The sequence below is a fragment of the Histoplasma capsulatum genome (genome assembly GCF_000150115.1).
Source record: "Histoplasma capsulatum G186AR genomic scaffold supercont2.6, whole genome shotgun sequence".
NCBI lineage: Eukaryota > Fungi > Ascomycota > Eurotiomycetes > Onygenales > Ajellomycetaceae > Histoplasma > Histoplasma capsulatum.
Genome location: NW_025544806.1, coordinates 465,292 through 483,452, shown reverse-complemented (window position 1 = coordinate 483,452; position 18,161 = coordinate 465,292). Strand labels below are relative to the sequence as shown.

Sequence of the window (18,161 nt, the reverse complement as noted above, 5' to 3'; positions counted from 1 at the left end):
GATAGTTTTGAATAATACAAACTCTAGTGACTACCCCCAACAGATCAAATCCCGGAAAGAATACCAGGTCGAATTGCTTCCAGCTTCTTCTCCAATTCAGACCAAACTTTGCGCTGGATGATCCTGCCCTCATCAGTTTCAATCCAATGGGCCAAAATGTCGCTGTAAATGAGATTGTCAGCAAATTCATTCATGTCCAGGATAACTCATGCTAACCAATGTTGAGTGAGAGATTAAGGTTCCTATGTATGTCTGTAGACGGAGAGTAGTTTAAATGAAACCTATAAAGCAACCCATTCAAACTTACTTTTCAATTTCACATTTATCCAGCAGCACCCCGTGAGATTTCTTGCCGGCCATGGTTGCATGCACCAATATGCGAGAGCCAACCTCTGGATCCCAAGCAAATATGTAATGGATGGCTGCCAATACGATGGCTTCCAAGCCTGTTGTTTCGCGGGTAAGAGAAGTCCTGTTGAGCCCAGGGCTAACAAGGTTGATGACAACCTGGGGGGAAGTGGAAGAAGTCCGCGACGCAAGCTCCCGTATTGCGAGAAGTTGGAGAAGTTTGCTAGTAGGGTAGCTGCATGTGACATACCACGGATTTTCATACTCAGCATTGATAATGAAGGTTTTGTTGATCAAAAGGAAGACAACTTGAATTCTACCATAAAAAAGAGGCAAAAGACATACCGCTCCTGCATCATCGGCGAAAGCGGGTCATTGAGCGCTGCAAATATATCCGCAGCCTCGCGCTCTGGGAATTTCGCCCAGGAATGAATCTTAGAGCTCGTCACAGTCAAACAAGGGTTAACATTGTATGTCGCGGCTGTTTGCCGAAGTTTCGGAAGTAAAGAGAGCGCAAGAAGTAATGTGCTGATGACATTTATTGTGATCGAGGACTCCTCCCCTTCGAGGAGCTCATATGTGCGGGTTGCAGCCCCTGCATTCAGAATTACCACATCCAGCCGATCCAGCTCTGACAATGCCCGTTCACAGAACCCTAGAACGGATGCGTAGCTACCATACTCCAGCTCCCAGATCATTGCGCGTCCTGGGCCTTTGGTCTCTGCATTAATATCTGCAAGAGCAGTTGCCGCTTTGGAATTCGATCGCGCCGTTCCAATGACTGTAGCGCCTAGGCGAACAAAATGCTTAACAGCCTCCTTTCCAAGGCCGACATTTGCACCGGTCACAATCACGGTTTTGCCGGCGAAAGTAGCTGTGGGAAGCGGCGGATGAGAGAAAACTTGCCAGAAAAGCCGGCCAGGGCCCATTGATAGGGTCGCTTTGGAATTATGCGACTGAAAAGCGTCTTGACGGGCCACAGTTACATGTGTGTAAAACTGCTTCTCAAGGGTCCAATGGGGCTGGATATTTGCGGGGACTGGGAGGCTTAATACGAAAATTCAAGAGGCAAGGGATATGGCTAAAAGTAGACAAACTTGATTGACGCGGTCGCCGTGTTTGATACCCTTGAACGTGTCTATCTACTGCGTACTGTGTATAACTTTGGCCCGTCGAGTCGCTTTGGAGTATGAATACGGAGTAAGGAGTCGAGAACGACGGTTAACTAGTAGACCAGTTCAGGGTTAACTAGGTTAGCGGGTTCCAATGGCAAAAATATATAACTTTCGCAAGCGAATTTTGGCTGAGAAATGGAGGAGATTGATACACTCCTGGCAGTTTTAAAAACCATGTTAAGAAGCTATTTCTGAGGCGGGTAATTAATTGATGGTCACGATCCCGTTTAGGGCAAGCGAGCTGAGCTTAGTTTGACCTCCTCGAACGCCGATACTAGTTCGGAGTTTCTTTTGATAGAAGAATATCCTCAATGACAACGACGTTGCTGGCCGCTGTTCCAGTGATTATTTCATGGGAGCTCCAAAGTCGCTAACTAGCACGGTTAATGTTACATCATGTAGTAATAACTAATCCTTGATTCAGTTGGCTGGCCTGTTTATTACTATTTCAAGTTCAGCAATGCAGAGATTGGTTGGCCATCCTTCGATCACCAACAATTTTCCCGATCTCCAATGGGTTTTTGGGGAGAATATGTTGATTGTGTGCGAATCTTCTGCTTATGTGAATGATAATTACAGACTGCAGTGACGACCTGATTGTAGATGGTGATGAATCTGCCGAAAATAGGGAAGACAGCTTGCAATTCCACATCCAAATCACGGTGTGATCGATCTAGTATGTAGAACCTACTTAAACAACCCAAAGCAGTTGGAGCAAACAGCATGGCTCAAGAGCTTGCAAGCGTGTTGCTAATATAGACCATATAGAATTTTTTTGACGGTTTCATACACCCGGCGCCGGTATACCTTCCTGGTCAGATACCAGTATACTCGAACGCTGCATTTCAAATTCTAGGATACATCCCCGAAGACAGGAATGGTGAATCATTTGAATCTCTTCTCAAAAGCAAGATCTTCGAGCCCTTAAGGATGTCTAACAGCAGCCTTTTTGGACCCCGAGATACGATCAACGGGGTGATATCCGGCAACCTGAAGGAGAGTGGTTGGGCTATCAACTTTGGCGGAGGAGCTCCATAAGCAAAGCCCTGGCTCTGGATTGTTTCAGGGAATAAGTTAATTTGGCCTCTTCGCCTCGGTGCTCAATCCATCTTTTCCACCGTGTCCGATCTCTCCAGAGTCGGCAATGCCATTCTTTCCTCAACACTCATCTCACCCGCACAGACTCGCTGCTGGGACAAACCCGTTAGCCACACTTCCAATCCTGCAAACTCTGTCGGGCACCCATGGGTGATATATTGGGGAGGCCAATATCCCCAAACTGCGGTGGTATATGTGAACACGGTCCTGAGCACAATCGGTTCGTAAAGCTCGTACATTGGCATCGTGCCTGAGTTTCAAGTCGGGTTTACTATCCTCGCTGCGGACGAGACCGGAAGCCCCGACCCGAACGCCCTCGCAGATATCATTGCGGATGTGGTTTTCCCAGCGCTCATGCAACTGGCACTGATGCAAGCGATGGAGAGCTTTGGCGGGAAATATGAGCAGGAATCGTCGAAGTCGTCGATAACTATCGCAGGTAGATCACTTGCCGGGGCGTTACGTGGAGAAATGGGTCAGCAATGGAGTTGATTACAAAACCGCTTTAGGTAAACTATGTGCCTTTGACGAGAAAGGAAGACGGAAAGACAAAAAAAAAACGCGCAAGCATCTCTTAATACTATCAAGGAATTTCTGATTGACACGAAGGAAGAAAGATGGACTTCTCCAATATCTTGTACGTGACATTTCCTTCCCATGGCCAATTGGATTGGGATCTCCCATCACAATTTCGCGATGCGGGAGGGGGGTTGTTTTGCTCTTGAAACAGCATTCACCCTTTTTTCGCATTTGTTTTTATTTCCCCCCTATCGCCTCACATGGGATGTGATTTTTGAACAAATTTTGCTAATGGTTTCTTGTGATTTATTTTCGCATTTACAGTCGCTTGGTCAACCTGACCGTCGGGGCTATCATGGTCCTGGGCGGTATCAGCCAGTTTTTCCCGCCAACCATGTAAGTACGAGCCATGTTTTTCTCTCTTCCCCCACAAGATTCCCCCAGTGACGTTTCGCGGGTTGGATGGTTGGAAAGGAATTCCCGTGTCCCCAATTGGCGCTTCTGCGTGAAGGGGATTTGGGAATAATGCGTTGTTTTAGCGGGGAAGGGTGAGCCATTGATATGCAAGCTACGCGGTATTTTTGCGAATGGAGGCCTAGGAAATGCCTGCTGATGGGGTTTTTGCCAAATTTCATTCTGTGATATAGAAGCAGTGTTGTCGTCGGTGTATATGTGATTCTGTTCGGTTTGGGTGAGTTTCTGGGACCCTTTTTGTTTTGGACAACCACTTCAGCATCATGAAATTGGCAAAAATTAATCTAGTGTATACACAGCCGTTGCTGCCCTTGAATTCGTCCCACAACCGCCATCTAATCTCTCGCGTTACGCATCCTTCCTCTTCTCCTTCCTCGGCCGGGGTATCTGTAAGTTTCATTTCCACAAACGGCAAATAAGACGAAGAACATTTCTTCCTTATCCTAGAGCGCCTCATTTTTCTTAACGCCGCTCTAATATTTCGCTTGCCCTTCTGTCACCAGTTTACATATTCGTCGGCTGCATACTCCTCGAGGGAAAAGTCCTACGCATCATTGCCGGTACCATTGTTGGTGTTGTCGGTCTCGGATACGTTGGCTTGGAATTCGTGCCGTCGATAGAACCGCCGGCCACCATGCGCGAGGCGGATAGCACGTGGGGATCTGAACAGGTTTAAAGGCAAAAGCAAGGCAGACCATCTGTTTGAAGAGACGAAAATGAAGGAAGGTATGAAAGGAGAAATACTTTTGACGGTGCTCGATCATGCGTGCGCGCGTGCGCTCGCAAACCCTATCGATGATGAGACATGTATTCTCACGTTTCTGTGCCTGCGGGTGGGTAGTGTTTATGTGTTCAAGGGGGGTAGGGGTGACGATTCAATCTTTTTGGGCGCGCCCCCAAGCGACATTCCAATATTTTTATGTTTAATATACACCTATATATTCACATTCTATCTGTCTATCTAGTTACCGTTTTCCGGCTTTTATTATTTTCAAGATATCGCTTTTGACATGAACCCAGCAAACCATACCCAGCATGTATATTTTCTTCGTGTTCGAGCTGCAACTCGCGTTATAAGCTTGACATTCACACATATGTACAGTACATCTAGGCTACAATTTATCCCCAGTTTAAATCACCAGCAGCATCATCATCATGACCATTATCGATCATGCCTGATATTCCCCCTACCGCGCGTGGTAGGCTTTTTGGGGCCTCGCAACCGAGGTTCGTCCTCTCTCTCCAGATGTCTCCAGATGTCTCCAGCTGCCTCCTGCCCACCAGGCACATACCTAGGCAGAATCCCGGCGCCGGCCAATTGGGGCTCAGAATCGGCATTCCAGGCAGCGAAATTTCCCGCTGACATAATCACCAGCCGCGGCTTGGCGTGGATCTTCTCTCTGGGATAAGCCAGCCAATGAGAGGGTGCGTATTGGGAATTTGTAATTTCTCCATATTTGGACGGACATTTGCATCACGAAGATGGGTTTCTGGAGGACGACGGCGATGGAGCTGGCACCCTTGGGGAGCAGAGTGGCATGCTGCGGGATGATGTTCTGGTAGCTTTGGGCAAGCGATGGGCATGCTATTTATTTCGTGTGCCGAGGGATGTATGGGGGCAATGATCCCGACAGATGGAACCATTCGCTAGATTAGATAGAGTTTATTGGACATTCATCGCAGAGGCCATCCGTATATCGACTGTCTCGTATTCAGAGCAAGTCTCCAGCGCTGTCATTCTTCGTCCTAATCTCCGATCAGATCACCAAAAAGTGCTCTCGCCATGCGCTGTGGATTGTCCCGTCCATAAACCCAGTCGGTGCTTCTGACTCCTGAGCCATCTCTCGAACGTCCTTCGTCCCTTTCTTCTTTCCTCCTCCCTTCCCTGGTCGTATCTACAACACCCTTAACAACTCTGGCTCCTGTATCTTCCTGTCAGTTGTCTCACGATCTTCCACATTGCTGGTGGCTCGTCCTTCTCCGGCCTCAATCCTCGATCGCCCGTTGTTGATCTTGCCAACTCCCATCACCGCAGCAGTCGAATCCTAGCAAAAGACCAGCTCCTGGTCAAACCCTCAACACCAGCGTCAGGGAATCTCGCTGACAAGACAGCTTAACTCCACCGGCATCGCTAGCCTCGGGTCCTTGTCTGTGTCGTGATCTGGGGTGGAGTCTTCTTTTGATCTAATCTGATCTTTTGATCCATCTGATCTGGATTTGGCCTGGATTTGGCCTGGTTGTCTGCCCTGATTCGAAGGAACAAATCCTGCTGTGCTGTCCCGAGTCATCAAGGAACACTACGGCTTATTCTGGAGATATCAAGCCTGCGCGAATTCATCTAGGTATTTCGCAATCTAACATCCTGCTGTCGTTGGTCAATATCGTCGCTCTCGTGTCTACTAACACTCGCCGCCGCCATTCCAGTTGATCCTCTCTGTCTCCCTTCGTTCCTCTGCCTTCAGAACTCATTGACCGATTATCGTAGAAGGAGAAAAGAACAAAAAACAAAAAACACTACTTGGATTTTTTTTTTTTTTTTTTTTTTTCTTTCTCCCCGAATCGCGTTCCTTTGACTACGAAGTCGTGCTCCCAAAAGAACACGGACCCGTAAGATAGTGGTTGTTGACTACGATGACGGGCCTGCTGGCCTCCAGGCTGCGTGCAGAGGGCGCAAGGTCTCCTACAAAGGGTACAGATATTCCCATGCGGCAGCCGTCTGCTGAGGATTTGGATGCGGCACATCAGCTGGTATCTTCCGCACGAGGTGGACGAGATAATGTAATGAATTTTCGCTCCGACAGACAAGAAATGACCGGCAAAGCGTTGGATAATACCCAAGGGGATGGGAGCCGGAATATGGATTCGCAGTTGCAGAATGGACACAAAGCTCCTGTCGAGCAACGGGTGGGTGAGCCGCCACCTGAGTCTGTTGCCAATCCAATAGATCATCCGACGTCGTCGAAGAAATCCCCGAAAGCGCAGAGTAAGGAGCAGGCTTTCACTGGGCATTCGTGCAGGTTTGTCACCCCAATTTCCTCATGCACATAACTATACTCCTCTAAAGTCATGTCGTTAATCTCATCCTTCGATATAGCAACTGCGGTACGAAACGGACACCATTATGGCGAAGGTCTCCGACTGGTGCTACAATATGTAATGCCTGCGGCTTGTACCTCAAGGCCCGGAATACTGATCGTCCAACGCATCGTTCCCGTTCGCTACTTACTCCGTATGGCTCAAGTTCTGCGCAAACCCTCGACAAGTCGCGGAGCAGTACGTCACCCACAAATGATGGGAATGATCCTCGGCTGACAGACACATGGTCGAACTATGCTGTCAAGGAGTGTACACCTTCAGGATCGTGTCCGGGCGGAGGAAGTTGCAATGGCACTGGCGGTGCAGAAGGGTGTGATGGGTGTCCTGCGTATAACAATCGCGTTTATAAATCCGCTGCTCGAAACGCTATGGCGCTCCATACTCCGAGAACGTCGCCGCAAGTATCAAGCCAAGGCGGCCCTGGAAGTACGGAAGGTGATGCCGGCTCATCGAATCCTGAAACGATGACCCTCCACATAGCTTGCCAGAATTGCCAAACTACCGTAACTCCGCTTTGGAGACGTGACGAGAATGGGCATCCTATTTGTAATGCTTGCGGTGAGTATATAGACAATTGAAGCCAGGGGAAAGAATCTATTATGAACTAGAAACTAATGATATGCCAGGACTCTACCATAAACTCCACGGCGCCTATCGACCACCCACGATGAAAAAGTCAATTATCAAGAGACGAAAACGTGTGGTTCCCGCCATGCGCGAGCAATCTCCCCCAAGTGCAACCCAATCCTCGAATGGCTCCGTTTCCCCTGAAGCATCTCCCGCTGCCCTTGCGCACAACCACGATAGTCATCGTCAGTACCAAAACGTCGAACACGGCAACGGACATCCACCACCTCACACCCGACCTTTATATTCCCATCCATATCACGCCCCACCCCCAGCAGACTTCACAGGTTACACCTCAAACGTCATCTCCCTCCCGCATCACCCCCCGTCCACTTCTCAGCAACTAAGACCCTACGACAACAACCACAACAACGGTGAAACCACAAACACCCACCGCGCACCCATGCCCGCACTCCACAATCCAAAGAAGCGCACTATCTCCGAATCATCTATAGAAGACTCTCAACGCCCACAAGCCAGCCAAATCCCCACACACATCCCCCAAATAAACCCCCCCACGCCCCCGTCCTCATCCTCCGCCTCCTTCCCCAATAATAACCCAGGCCGCTTCAACTCTATCTCCTCGCTATTAAATCACCCCGGCGAAGCAGCTACAGCAGCAGCCCACGATCGGGACGATAGCCGCGTGGATCCCGCGCTTTCCTCAGCTGTCGCCCCTCGAACACATCAGCCACAGCAGGAGCACCAGCATGCCTCAGCTGGTTCCCACTCCCCTCCCCGCTTCAGCCCTTCTTTGTCACCTGCACCGCCATCTGCTGCCGCTGTGCCTGTTGGTGGAGGGAGTGGGAGTGGTGCAGCTGCGGGCGCGGGTGTAGTAGATCATCGGGACGCAAAGGCGGAGAGGCGGGCGCGGTTGCAGCGTGAGGCGGAGGATATGAGGGAGGCGTTGAAGGCTAAGGAGAGGGAGTTGGCGTTGTTGGAGTAGATGGAGGATGGTGGTAACGGACGGGAATCGGATGGGATGGGAGTGGAGAATGAAGATAAATGACATTTATTTTTTGTAAACTGCAATCTTTTTTGTTATTGGGAGGGGTGGCGGATCATTTCTCTCTCTCCCTCTCTCTCTCTTTTAACCTTTACTCCCTTTTTTTTTCTGTTCTTTTTCCTTTTCTTCTTCCTTTCTTCCTTTCCTTTATTCCCCCCTCCTCTCTCTTTTCTACCCTTTCTTCTTCCTTCTGTCTCTCTTGTTGTCATTACCTTTTTTTTAATGTTCGGAGGGGTGGTTTTTTTTTGTGTTTGCTCCCCGCGCTGTCGAAGGTGTTCTGCTGCGCAATTGGACATGGCAAGGAAATGGGGATTCTTTTTTTTTTCCCCTTAAACATTAAACTAACATACATGTATGGTGTATTGGTATGTGAATTACTTACAGACCGAGCAAGGGAATTGGCGAGGGAGTTTTTCTTTAATGCGGATTTTCCTCCCCTCCCCTCCCCTCCCCCCTTTTATTTCTGTATGTTTGGTTTAACTTGTATGACGGTTTATTTTATCTTAGTTAATTCCCCCCGCCCCTTTTCTACTTCTTTCAATAAGCATCTCATGTTCAAAACCTAAGAAAGAATGAACGGAAGAATGAAAGGGTGGGGAAAAAGAAAAAAGGGGGAAAAAATCTCAATTCAGAATGAAAGTTGCGGGAAAATTTGAGACTGAAAATCTTTTCCTTCCACCGTGGTGGCCATTTGCCAACCTTGTTTTATAATACCCTAAAATTAACTGAAATTATAAATAATTTTCAAAATTACAACTTGAACAAACAACAACAACTGTGTGGGTAAGTGTGCATATTTCTCTTTTTTTGTATGATTCGCCTTGCAATTCTGTTTGCATATTTTCAAATTGATTTTTTTTTTTTCAATCGATTATGTACTCAACTACCTACCACCAACTCGCCGCTCTCAGAAGTGCGTGATGGTTAATGGAATGAATCTATAGGCAATAACATGTAGAGAGGTACGTGTTTCCTATTTCTTGATTGGATTCGTCTCAACTTGAGCAGGGACCCGGTTTCTCGCTCGTCAACGACGCCTCAACCATCATTCATCCCTTTGAGAGGAATTTCTTGACAAGGATGGAGGGAGGCGGGGGAGGAGGAAGAGATGGAGGTTTTGCCAATGCATCCATCCAGGACACACATGTTGGCATCCCATTGTCCGCCTCCTCATTCATGTCCTGAATCACCCCTCTAAATGCCATCCGAGATCCGGATCTCGTTTTCGTTTCAAGATCCATTGGAAACATTCTGATACTCACTGCCGTTGGATCCTGAACACCGTATGGAGAGGTAAATCGTACTCGTGAGAAGCGTTCCAGCGCAATTTTTTTTTTTTTTTAAACAAAAAGAAAAAGAATGTCGTAGCCTAACAAGCTTCGACTCGTGCTGAGGACTTGGAAACCGCGTTCATTCGGGAACGTGCGTAATGCGGCTGGGATCTTTTTCTTCGGTCTCGGCTCTGGGTTCAACAAGGACCCGTGTGAAGGTCAAATGTCCTTAAGGAGAGTACAAAAGAGACGATGGGACGATGACTCCAGTCGATATTATTGAGTTGTCCAACTGCAATGCCCCAGGGATGAGGAAGACAAGTGATCAAGGGTGTTGTTTTGTTGAGAGTAGCTTGCGGCTTGGCGCCTGTCTTGGCACCGGAGAGATCGATGCACAGGGAGTATTCTGAGCATTCACCTCCGTAGTTTGGGTGAACAGCACGCAACCAAAGCGTCCGTATACTCAGAGTATAGATAATACTAGTATTTTTATAAAACTACACTTTAATCTTGCATTCACAGATTATGCTTTCCAAAACATAGCATCTATACCGAACACCAAAAATACTCAATTGTCAGGGTGCATCTGCATCGCCCAGATAGCGAGTACAATCTCCTTTCACATCTTAAATCCTCCCGTTCGATCACGGAACAAGCCTTTGGGATCGTACTCGCTCCTTACCCGCCTCGCATACTCCAGCTTCTCAGGGCGCAGCCGACCAAAGTAATCCTGCGCATGGTTCGCATCATTCATAAAAAGGGGGAGGTGCGCATCAGGCAGAGTCCCCTCTTTAATCCGATCTAGCGTATCCTTGCGCACAGCGTCCGTGACGGCCTTCAACGCACGTTCGATCTGAGCCACGTACGACGGGAGAGCGTACGCATAGTTAAACTCTACCAACAACCTATCGACAGAGTCGTCGAGATCGAGTAGGTCGCCGCCATTCTCCCTTGCATGGCGGGCCAGCCGTTTGGGGATGGGCTGTAAAGATAATGTGCCCAGCAGGCCGGGAACTAGTGCATTTGCATTTGTGGCGGCTTCGAAGTGGTTGTTGATGGATTGCATGACTTCCGGGTTGGCGGCGTTGGGGAGCGGGGAGTGTTCAACTGCCATGTCGACTATGTTGCCGGTGATAACGAGTGCATCTTGGGCACTCACCAAAGTCGAATAGCTTTGAGTTTTTGCAGTGTTGAGAATTGGACCGATGTTGGTGAAGTTGTCGAATGTTCCGGGGGGAGCAGTTTCGCCGTCGTAGAAGAGGAATATCAGCCAGATATCCAACTGGTTTTCTATGCCGATATTGCGGGTTGCGATGATGGCGGCCTTATCGTCCGGATAGTACTCCGTGAAATCTCGAACAGCAGCCAAGACTTCATTTGACTTATCAGCGCTGATTATCAGGTTGCCACCCCAGACCTGTTTTGGGTTTCTCTTAGATACGGAAAGTCCTTTATATCTCAAACAGTCACCATGAAAAAGAGAAAAAGCAGCCAACTTACTTTTCCAATTTTATGTGTTTTTAGTGTATATGTAGTGACGATTCCGAATGCATTCCCACCACCACGGAGGACGTTGAAAAGGTCAGTATTTTGACAGTTGGAGGCCTTTACAATGTCACCGTTTGCGAGAACAACGTCGAATTCAACGACTGTGTTCATAGTCCAACCCGTCTGGGTGCTTAGATAGCTTAATCCTCCTAAATAACAAAATGACATCAGTTTCCAAATTCAGCCAAATTCAGTACCCCAACACAGCGAGTTAAGACAAATAAAACCCACCTCCAAGAGTATAGCCACCGACTCCAACATGTCCAATACGGCCTCCAACTGCAGTTACGCCCTTAGGCTCAAGGCCCTTTACAACATCAGTCCAGCGGTGACCGGCACCAACTCTTACCAAGCCCGACGATTCATCGTAGGTGATCTCGTTGAAGCCTTTCAGGCTGATAAGTGGGCCGCCATCAACGCTGGAGAAACCTCGGTTAGGGTTGTGGCCGCCGCTCTTTATAGCGAATGTCTCATTGTTCTCCCCGAGCGTCCTTACAATCAACGACAGCTCCTCCGGCGATTGAGGTTCCAGGATGCACGAGGGCTTAAGTCTTCCGCAGTCGGCCGACCTGTGGATAAGCAAATTGGTTAGGACGAAAAGCTCCGGACATGTGAGCATCCAAACGCCAAACTTATGTCAACCATACCAATATTCCTTTTGATCCTGTGCATATGGTATCGTGAATTTTTCCTTGATCTCTATATTTGAAATCGACGAGATCTTCTCACACGTCGAGATGGCAAGTGAGCTGCTGGCATAGTACGCAAATACCGCCGCGAGGGAAAAAGTGTGTATCATGTTTCAACTGAGATCAGGGTCAAACACAGGGAGTATATAGAATAGCTCCTGGTCATCTGGGAAGGGCTGGGAGGGCTTGCACCCATCTTCCCCTTTCTGAGGCACAGTTGGCTGCATTATATATCACAGAACATTTTCTAAAAATGCCGGCATCCTAACCCATTGTCGCTGTTGGAGAGCTCGCAGTACCTTGAAATCATGCACAAAAAAGGGAATTAAATGCGCCCCGTAAACCCATCCGAAGTATGCCGGAAATAGGGAGAGTTTGCCAACGCTTTCCTATATAGGTATGGATGCCATGACTTTAGAATAACTGTGGGTTCTCTAAGGCTGGAAAATAGTCTGAAAAAGATGAGCAGAATCTCATCCATCATTTCAATTTTCAGCTCCACTCTGGAATCACAAAAGCAACGTAAATTATAGCGTAGATGTCCACTTCTGTCCCTGCGTATGGCAAGCGTTTGACTGCGAAGGCTATTTGCAAAAGCCATTCACTTGCTCTTATTCTGCCCGACCTGTGGCAGTCTTCCGCCGCTATTTACTATTCCCTTTGGTATATGACCCGTAATATTATGGTCAATAGAGAGCGTCGGTGAGCCGTTGATGATATTCAGAGGTGGTAAGCAGCGATGGCTTGGGATGTTGCTAGATAGTATTTATAAACAACGGGTTCATAACTTGGGAAATCCGATGGCCAATGTGAAGGAGGAATACAGTCCTCTCCTTCCCGGCTATGCCTTCTAGCCTGTTTGTTGTAAATAAAATATATATCGGGCACGTCTCCGATGTGTGGAGGCTTGCAGAAACGAGTGTGGTTTCTATGGCCCCATAACCGCCATTCCTTGGCATCAATTGGTAAAAAAATTTCGGCAACTCTTGTTTCCGAAAATACATTCTTTTGCTCCTAATCACTCGAGGATATTATGTTACATCTAATGTATAGGGTTTAGTTTTCTATCACTACTAGTCTCATTACTTTGTAACATTACTCCCAAACTGTTGATCACTCAAAAAGGTTCTGAGGAACTGGGAAAAAACATAAAAGTAGCACAACATATATACCCCAAGATGGATAGACGAGGGGGGGGAAAAAAAGAAAGAAAGAAAGAACATCACCTAAGAAATGACATTTATACAATCTAAACATAAAATTATTAGAATTTACAACTTCGCCCTAGCAGTCCCCTTCTTCCCCAACGCTTCCCTGACCATCTTCACAGCGGCAGCCGAACACCCCCACGAAGCCTGATATCCAAACCCGCCATGGCCATAGTTATGGACAATAATAACATTCCCAATCGTTTCGGTCTCCATCCTCACCCCTCCTTCCCTCAGTGGCCGCAAACCAACTCCGTGTCGGATGATATCCAGCCCTTCGATGCCGCGCTGTTTGCCGTTTGCATCTTTACCAACTAGATTCGGACAAAGATCAACGCATCGTTTCATGATGCGCACGGCTATAGATGGGTCTGGCTGGGATTCCCAGTTGTTCTTTTGATAGGTGCCGCCAAGGATGGTGCCGCCGCCTGGGAGAAGTGAGCGAAAGGATAAGGTAGTTGATGAAATTGCACAGACATCCAAAAGAAAAGAAAAGAAAAGATAAGAGAAACTCAGGGAGAGGAAAAGCGTTGAATCCACTAACCGGCAGCCCTATTCATAATATAGCAAACCTCATCGTCACCATCATCGGACCCGGAAATCGACGTCATAATCCCGGGATCATTCCCAACAACCACGATCTGGCCACGGGCGGGTAGTAACTTCAGATCCTCCACGCCACCCAGTTTCCGCGACGAGAGGCCTGTGCAGTTCACGACAACGTCCGCCTTCGTACCCGAATGATGCGCGGATGCTGCATCGGCAATATGCTTGAAGACAGCGCGCTTGAATACGACGCTGTTCTTGAGGCATTGGGAGACTAGCCAGGGGAGGTAGATGCCCGTGTTGATACAGACGGACGTGAATGAGGTCGCAGCGTCGACGCCGGGTCCTAGTTCCTCCCTGGGGAGGACGTAGAACTGTTACATAGTTCCGGTAATTTTCGTTATTATTATCATACAAGGAACTCTCGTGGCGGATGACCAGCAATGGAGGATAGAACGGTAATCAGAAAGAAGAAAATAAAAAAAAAATGGGCTGGTTAGCGTAGAACATACATCCGGGACGACGTCCTTGAACCATGGCTGCGATTTTGATAGTTCCGCGAACCACTGGCCGGTCGTGGATTCTGCGTCCTTATCACGAGAATTTATTACGGTTCCTATCAATCCGATTGTCGAAAGAATTAGTTCTGCGGGAAAAAGGAAAAATCCATAACCTGCACGACCCCATCGTCCTCTAGAAAATGGAGCGGGGAAAAAAAAGAAGAAAGGAGGAAGTAGCCATAAAACTCACGCTGAAAATGAATACCAGCACTCGGGTCATTCCTAGCCAAATCAGCTAAGACAGGCCATGTATTCTTCTCCCACTCCGCATGGGCGCTGCCGGGCTGCCCGACCCTATTGATTGATTAAAAAGCAGCTCTTAAGCGCTGAATGGAACAGGCACAAAGTGTAACAGTAAGACAAAGAACCCGTAAAACGCACGGTAGGTAATTTGCGCCGGCCCAAGGCGAGCAGTACTCGATGTCATAGTCACCAGGCATATGCTTTGCAGCCACGGTAACCTCATTGGATGTATCTCGGGAGAGAAGGAGGGCGGTAGTTAGCCCTGTCACTCCGGCCCTGGAGGGAGAATATAAATGCAAATGGAAATGGTGAGCCTAGTGATTTTTTGAGATTCTTTTTCTTTTTCTTTTTCTTTCTTTTGGTTTGTTCCACCAAGGGCGTGCGCGCCAGGAGTACTGGAAGAGGGGAGGAAGCACACACCCAACCACCACGATCTTGTTCGGTGCCATGCCGTAACTGTACTCCGCACCGTAGGAGAAAGTCGCAAAGAAGCTTAATATTCAATATAATCGCTGTTGAGGAATGGCAATGTAGGCTACATGAAAAACGTGGAGCGAGAGCGAGTGGTGTAAGAATAATCATCTAAATTGTCTGCAAAGCTCCAAGTGCCGGAGCTTGAATGCGGAGAATCTTATCGGCCCGTTATCACCGGCCAGGGTTGGCGCAGAGTGGGGTCCGAAGGACACGGTGTAGTTTGAAGCTTCCGTTCGCTCATGGGGGGGGGTAGATGCGTAGTTGCTCGTGAAGCCGGACTGATATTGAAACCCGGTGGTTTTTACGGAACAGGGCAAGTTCCACGACATTCCCTTAGATATTTCAACATTGCAGCTTGAAGAATAAAGTGTTTAATTCACTAATTAACTGACTACTTCTTCATGTTTTGCTAATTATACACTTAACATAGCAGCCCGTAGTAGGAAGGACAGCAAGCATTGGGGGGGTAAGCACTCTTGGTTTCAAAGGAAAAGAAGGATGAAGGAAGAAAAGAACACATGAAGGAAGTTGACGCGGTTTGCGGTTTACAATGAAATTTCGAGCCACGTGAGGGGGTTGTCTTGGCAGCTCCGTCGATGATGCTGTATGGACAGTACGGCATGGTACCAGTACAAGTGCTCGGGGCGGTGGACAGTGCACGATACAGGTACCGGTACAAGGCACAGATTACAGGGACAGTGCTTGTACGGGCGTACCTTATCTGGCCGTCTTCCATCATCTCCGCCTGCCCAGCGAGCATATAGTTGGCCGAAGTGTGTGCTCACAGTTGATTGTTGATTGTTGATGATTGTTGTTGCTCTTCTTTCACTGCTGAACTCCTGCAGCCGTGCTGGTGGCTGCTGAGAGCTCAGCTAAATAAATTAAATGTCACTAGATCTCTAATCACTGTTCATTTCTCTTCACCTGTCTACCGCCCAACCACTGCACTGCACTCACCACTCCGGATTCACAAACATATTCCCTTGTTGCGGCTATTCTACCATCCCCACCCAGCCAATCTGGTTTCTATTGTCCTATTGAAGAAATAATTCATCTCTCTCTGCTACATTTCCCTCCCTTCACTCCCATCGCCCCGCCCGCTCCCCACCGAAGGAAGAACATTACCAATCCCTGAATACCGGACCGCTCCCAGATGAAGCCCTTAAAGGCCGTTCCTCTGCAACCATGGCTAACCTTCCACCACCCTCCAACCCCAGAATCGTCCCTATCATGGCCCGAAGAAAATCCCACTCCTCCGGTCCTGCTGGTAACAGGACTAGCCCTCCCGAGGACAGTGCCATGAAAATGCACCTAGAGATGGCCATGGCCGGGATGCCTAGCAAGAGCAGTCTCAAACTGGGATGTCTTGATTACTTCAATCTATATGCTATGCCTATCCTTGGCGATGGTAGGTGCTGCTTTTTCCTTTGTTGTTTTGTCCTCCTTCTTCCTGCTCCTCCTCTTCTTCTTCATTGCCATATCCGTACTAGCTAGAAAAGCACCAATCGTTCAATCATACGGCTGATACATGTCCATTTACTTTTCTAGGAAATTGTCTCTTCTACTCACTCTCAGACCAATTGTACGGAAGCGTTGACCGCCACATTGAAATCCGAGAGCGTTTGGTCCAGCATATGCGGGACAATGCGGACTATTTCAGAGATTTCACCGCAGATGTTGGGGGAGAGCGTCGAGCTCCCAGGAGGAGCGCCGCTCAAGCTTCCCGTCTTGCGTATACCAATGTAGACAGAGCTGCTACTGCAGAAGGGCAAGCCGCGAAGTTTAAACTCATGCTCAACGAAATGAAAGGACAGAATGCTTGGGGGGGCTCGCCTGAAATCCAGGCTTTCTGCCAAGCCTATGGGCTGGATGTGCTAGTATATTCGGAAGACGGAGTCCAGAGGTTTCAAAACTTCTTTGCTGAGGCAGATCCGAATCGGGGGGTTATACATCTAGCTTTTCACGTATGTGAATCCCCTAATGGATTCAGATATCATTCTCACTGACATTTTCTGCAGTCGTTCCAGCACTATTCCTCAGTGCGGAATCTAGATGGACCTCATGTCGGACTTCCAAAGCTTCCAGAAAGGATTAAGGCGGCCGATCTTATTTACAGAAAAATCACAAGCAAGGAGCCGATGATCGACCAAAAAATCAACCCGGAAAACATTCCGTCAGAGTCCCAAAATCCCACCGTCACTCATCCTGCTGATATGCATTGGATGATAACAATCTTTGGACAAAGAGTCCCAGCAAACGATGACGAGTCAATCAGAGCCATGATTGGAGAGTGTAGCCCCAACATTACCGCCGCTCTTAATAGACTAGTGGAAAACAAAAACCGTGCATTACCCAGATCATCGATTCCTTTCTCAACGTCGCTATCTTCAACCACGACTTCAAATTCTGTGCCTACTCCATGTAGCGGAGGCTCCCGTCCTAAATCCTCCTCAACAATGAATACATCCTCCGGAGCCGTTCAGGGATCTTCCTCACGTTCCTCGTCCCGCCATAGTGTGACGAGCAAACGGTCCGCAAATGACAGCGACTTGGATGAAGAAGATGGCACTGTGCGTACTGCTACCCGCCGTTCCCGTGGCAGGTGTCGAAAACGCCGTATGCTGGAGGATGTCACGGTTGATATCCTCGGGAATCGGAGTGAGGTGGTTGCAATTGAAGTTAATCATAATAATGATGATGAGGAAGGTGATGATCATAATAAGTACAATAGCAGCAACAGGGACAATGACCACCATGATGGTACAAACCGAAATGGCAATCTCAACGCCGGGCAAGGAAATTTGGATGTGGGAATTGGCACTAGCAGCCGTACTGGCACAAGCACAGCCACACGCACACTGACAGGCACACGTACTCTGAGCCCTGAACCGATCGCGAAGGAACACTACACCAAACAGAAGCAGAAGCAGAAGCAGAAGCAGACGGATGGCGTGATCAGATCAATTGAAAATGACCACGATGACCACGATGGCGATCCATGTAGTGTGAGGACCTTATCGCCTAGTGCCAGTCAAGGCTCGGAGGCTACGAACTCTAAGGAGGAGGATGATATTGATGACGAATATGTTGATGCTGATGCTGATGAGGATGAGGATGAGGATGAGGATGGCGATGGCGACGATGATGCTGACAGCGACTATAAGGACGAGGAGGATGACGAATGAATCTGACATTTCATGTACGAGGGGGATAAACGCACAACCATGCTACACATGTGTGCCCATAATCCAAATGTACATAAGTTACGGCCAGCGGCTT

General features: G+C 48.2%; 7 protein-coding genes across 7 annotated transcripts; 4 read left to right on the top strand and 3 right to left on the bottom strand.

Annotated features, from left to right (window-relative positions):
• Window positions 1-44: 44 nt before the first annotated feature.
• Window positions 45-1,277, bottom strand: HCBG_04864 (uncharacterized protein; the record flags this gene model as incomplete). The annotated part of the gene is made up of 3 exons (XM_045431913.1): window positions 45-162; window positions 308-583; window positions 694-1,277. 3 exons carry the CDS (start codon window positions 1,275-1,277, stop codon window positions 45-47), a joined length of 978 nt encoding a protein of 325 aa, XP_045287125.1.
• A 598-nt stretch (window positions 1,278-1,875) lies between these two features.
• On the top strand, window positions 1,876-2,561 carry HCBG_04863 (uncharacterized protein; the record flags this gene model as incomplete). The annotated part of the gene is made up of 4 exons (XM_045431912.1): window positions 1,876-1,921; window positions 1,948-1,995; window positions 2,103-2,185; window positions 2,292-2,561. The coding sequence occupies 4 exons, from the start codon at window positions 1,876-1,878 to the stop codon at window positions 2,559-2,561; spliced, it is 447 nt and encodes a 148-aa protein (XP_045287124.1).
• A 677-nt stretch (window positions 2,562-3,238) lies between these two features.
• On the top strand, window positions 3,239-4,751 carry HCBG_04862 (uncharacterized protein; the record flags this gene model as incomplete). Its single annotated transcript, XM_045431911.1, has 5 exons — window positions 3,239-3,258; window positions 3,465-3,536; window positions 3,788-3,831; window positions 3,914-4,003; window positions 4,118-4,751. The coding sequence occupies 5 exons, from the start codon at window positions 3,239-3,241 to the stop codon at window positions 4,288-4,290; spliced, it is 399 nt and encodes a 132-aa protein (XP_045287123.1).
• Window positions 4,752-6,245: 1,494 nt separating this feature from the next.
• HCBG_04861 (siderophore transcription factor SreA) lies at window positions 6,246-8,283 on the top strand (the record flags this gene model as incomplete). Its single annotated transcript, XM_045431910.1, has 3 exons — window positions 6,246-6,631; window positions 6,709-7,268; window positions 7,337-8,283. The coding sequence occupies 3 exons, from the start codon at window positions 6,246-6,248 to the stop codon at window positions 8,281-8,283; spliced, it is 1,893 nt and encodes a 630-aa protein (XP_045287122.1).
• A 1,822-nt stretch (window positions 8,284-10,105) lies between these two features.
• HCBG_04860 (FAD binding domain-containing protein) lies at window positions 10,106-11,961 on the bottom strand (the record flags this gene model as incomplete). The annotated part of the gene is made up of 4 exons (XM_045431909.1): window positions 10,106-11,031; window positions 11,115-11,311; window positions 11,394-11,731; window positions 11,810-11,961. 4 exons carry the CDS (start codon window positions 11,959-11,961, stop codon window positions 10,234-10,236), a joined length of 1,485 nt encoding a protein of 494 aa, XP_045287121.1.
• A 1,161-nt stretch (window positions 11,962-13,122) lies between these two features.
• HCBG_04859 (D-amino acid oxidase) lies at window positions 13,123-14,857 on the bottom strand (the record flags this gene model as incomplete). Its single annotated transcript, XM_045431908.1, has 6 exons — window positions 13,123-13,487; window positions 13,604-13,979; window positions 14,118-14,221; window positions 14,356-14,459; window positions 14,547-14,684; window positions 14,829-14,857. 6 exons carry the CDS (start codon window positions 14,855-14,857, stop codon window positions 13,123-13,125), a joined length of 1,116 nt encoding a protein of 371 aa, XP_045287120.1.
• Window positions 14,858-16,067: 1,210 nt separating this feature from the next.
• Window positions 16,068-18,067, top strand: HCBG_04858 (uncharacterized protein; the record flags this gene model as incomplete). The annotated part of the gene is made up of 3 exons (XM_045431907.1): window positions 16,068-16,290; window positions 16,458-16,846; window positions 16,901-18,067. 3 exons carry the CDS (start codon window positions 16,068-16,070, stop codon window positions 18,065-18,067), a joined length of 1,779 nt encoding a protein of 592 aa, XP_045287119.1.
• Window positions 18,068-18,161: the final 94 nt, after the last annotated feature.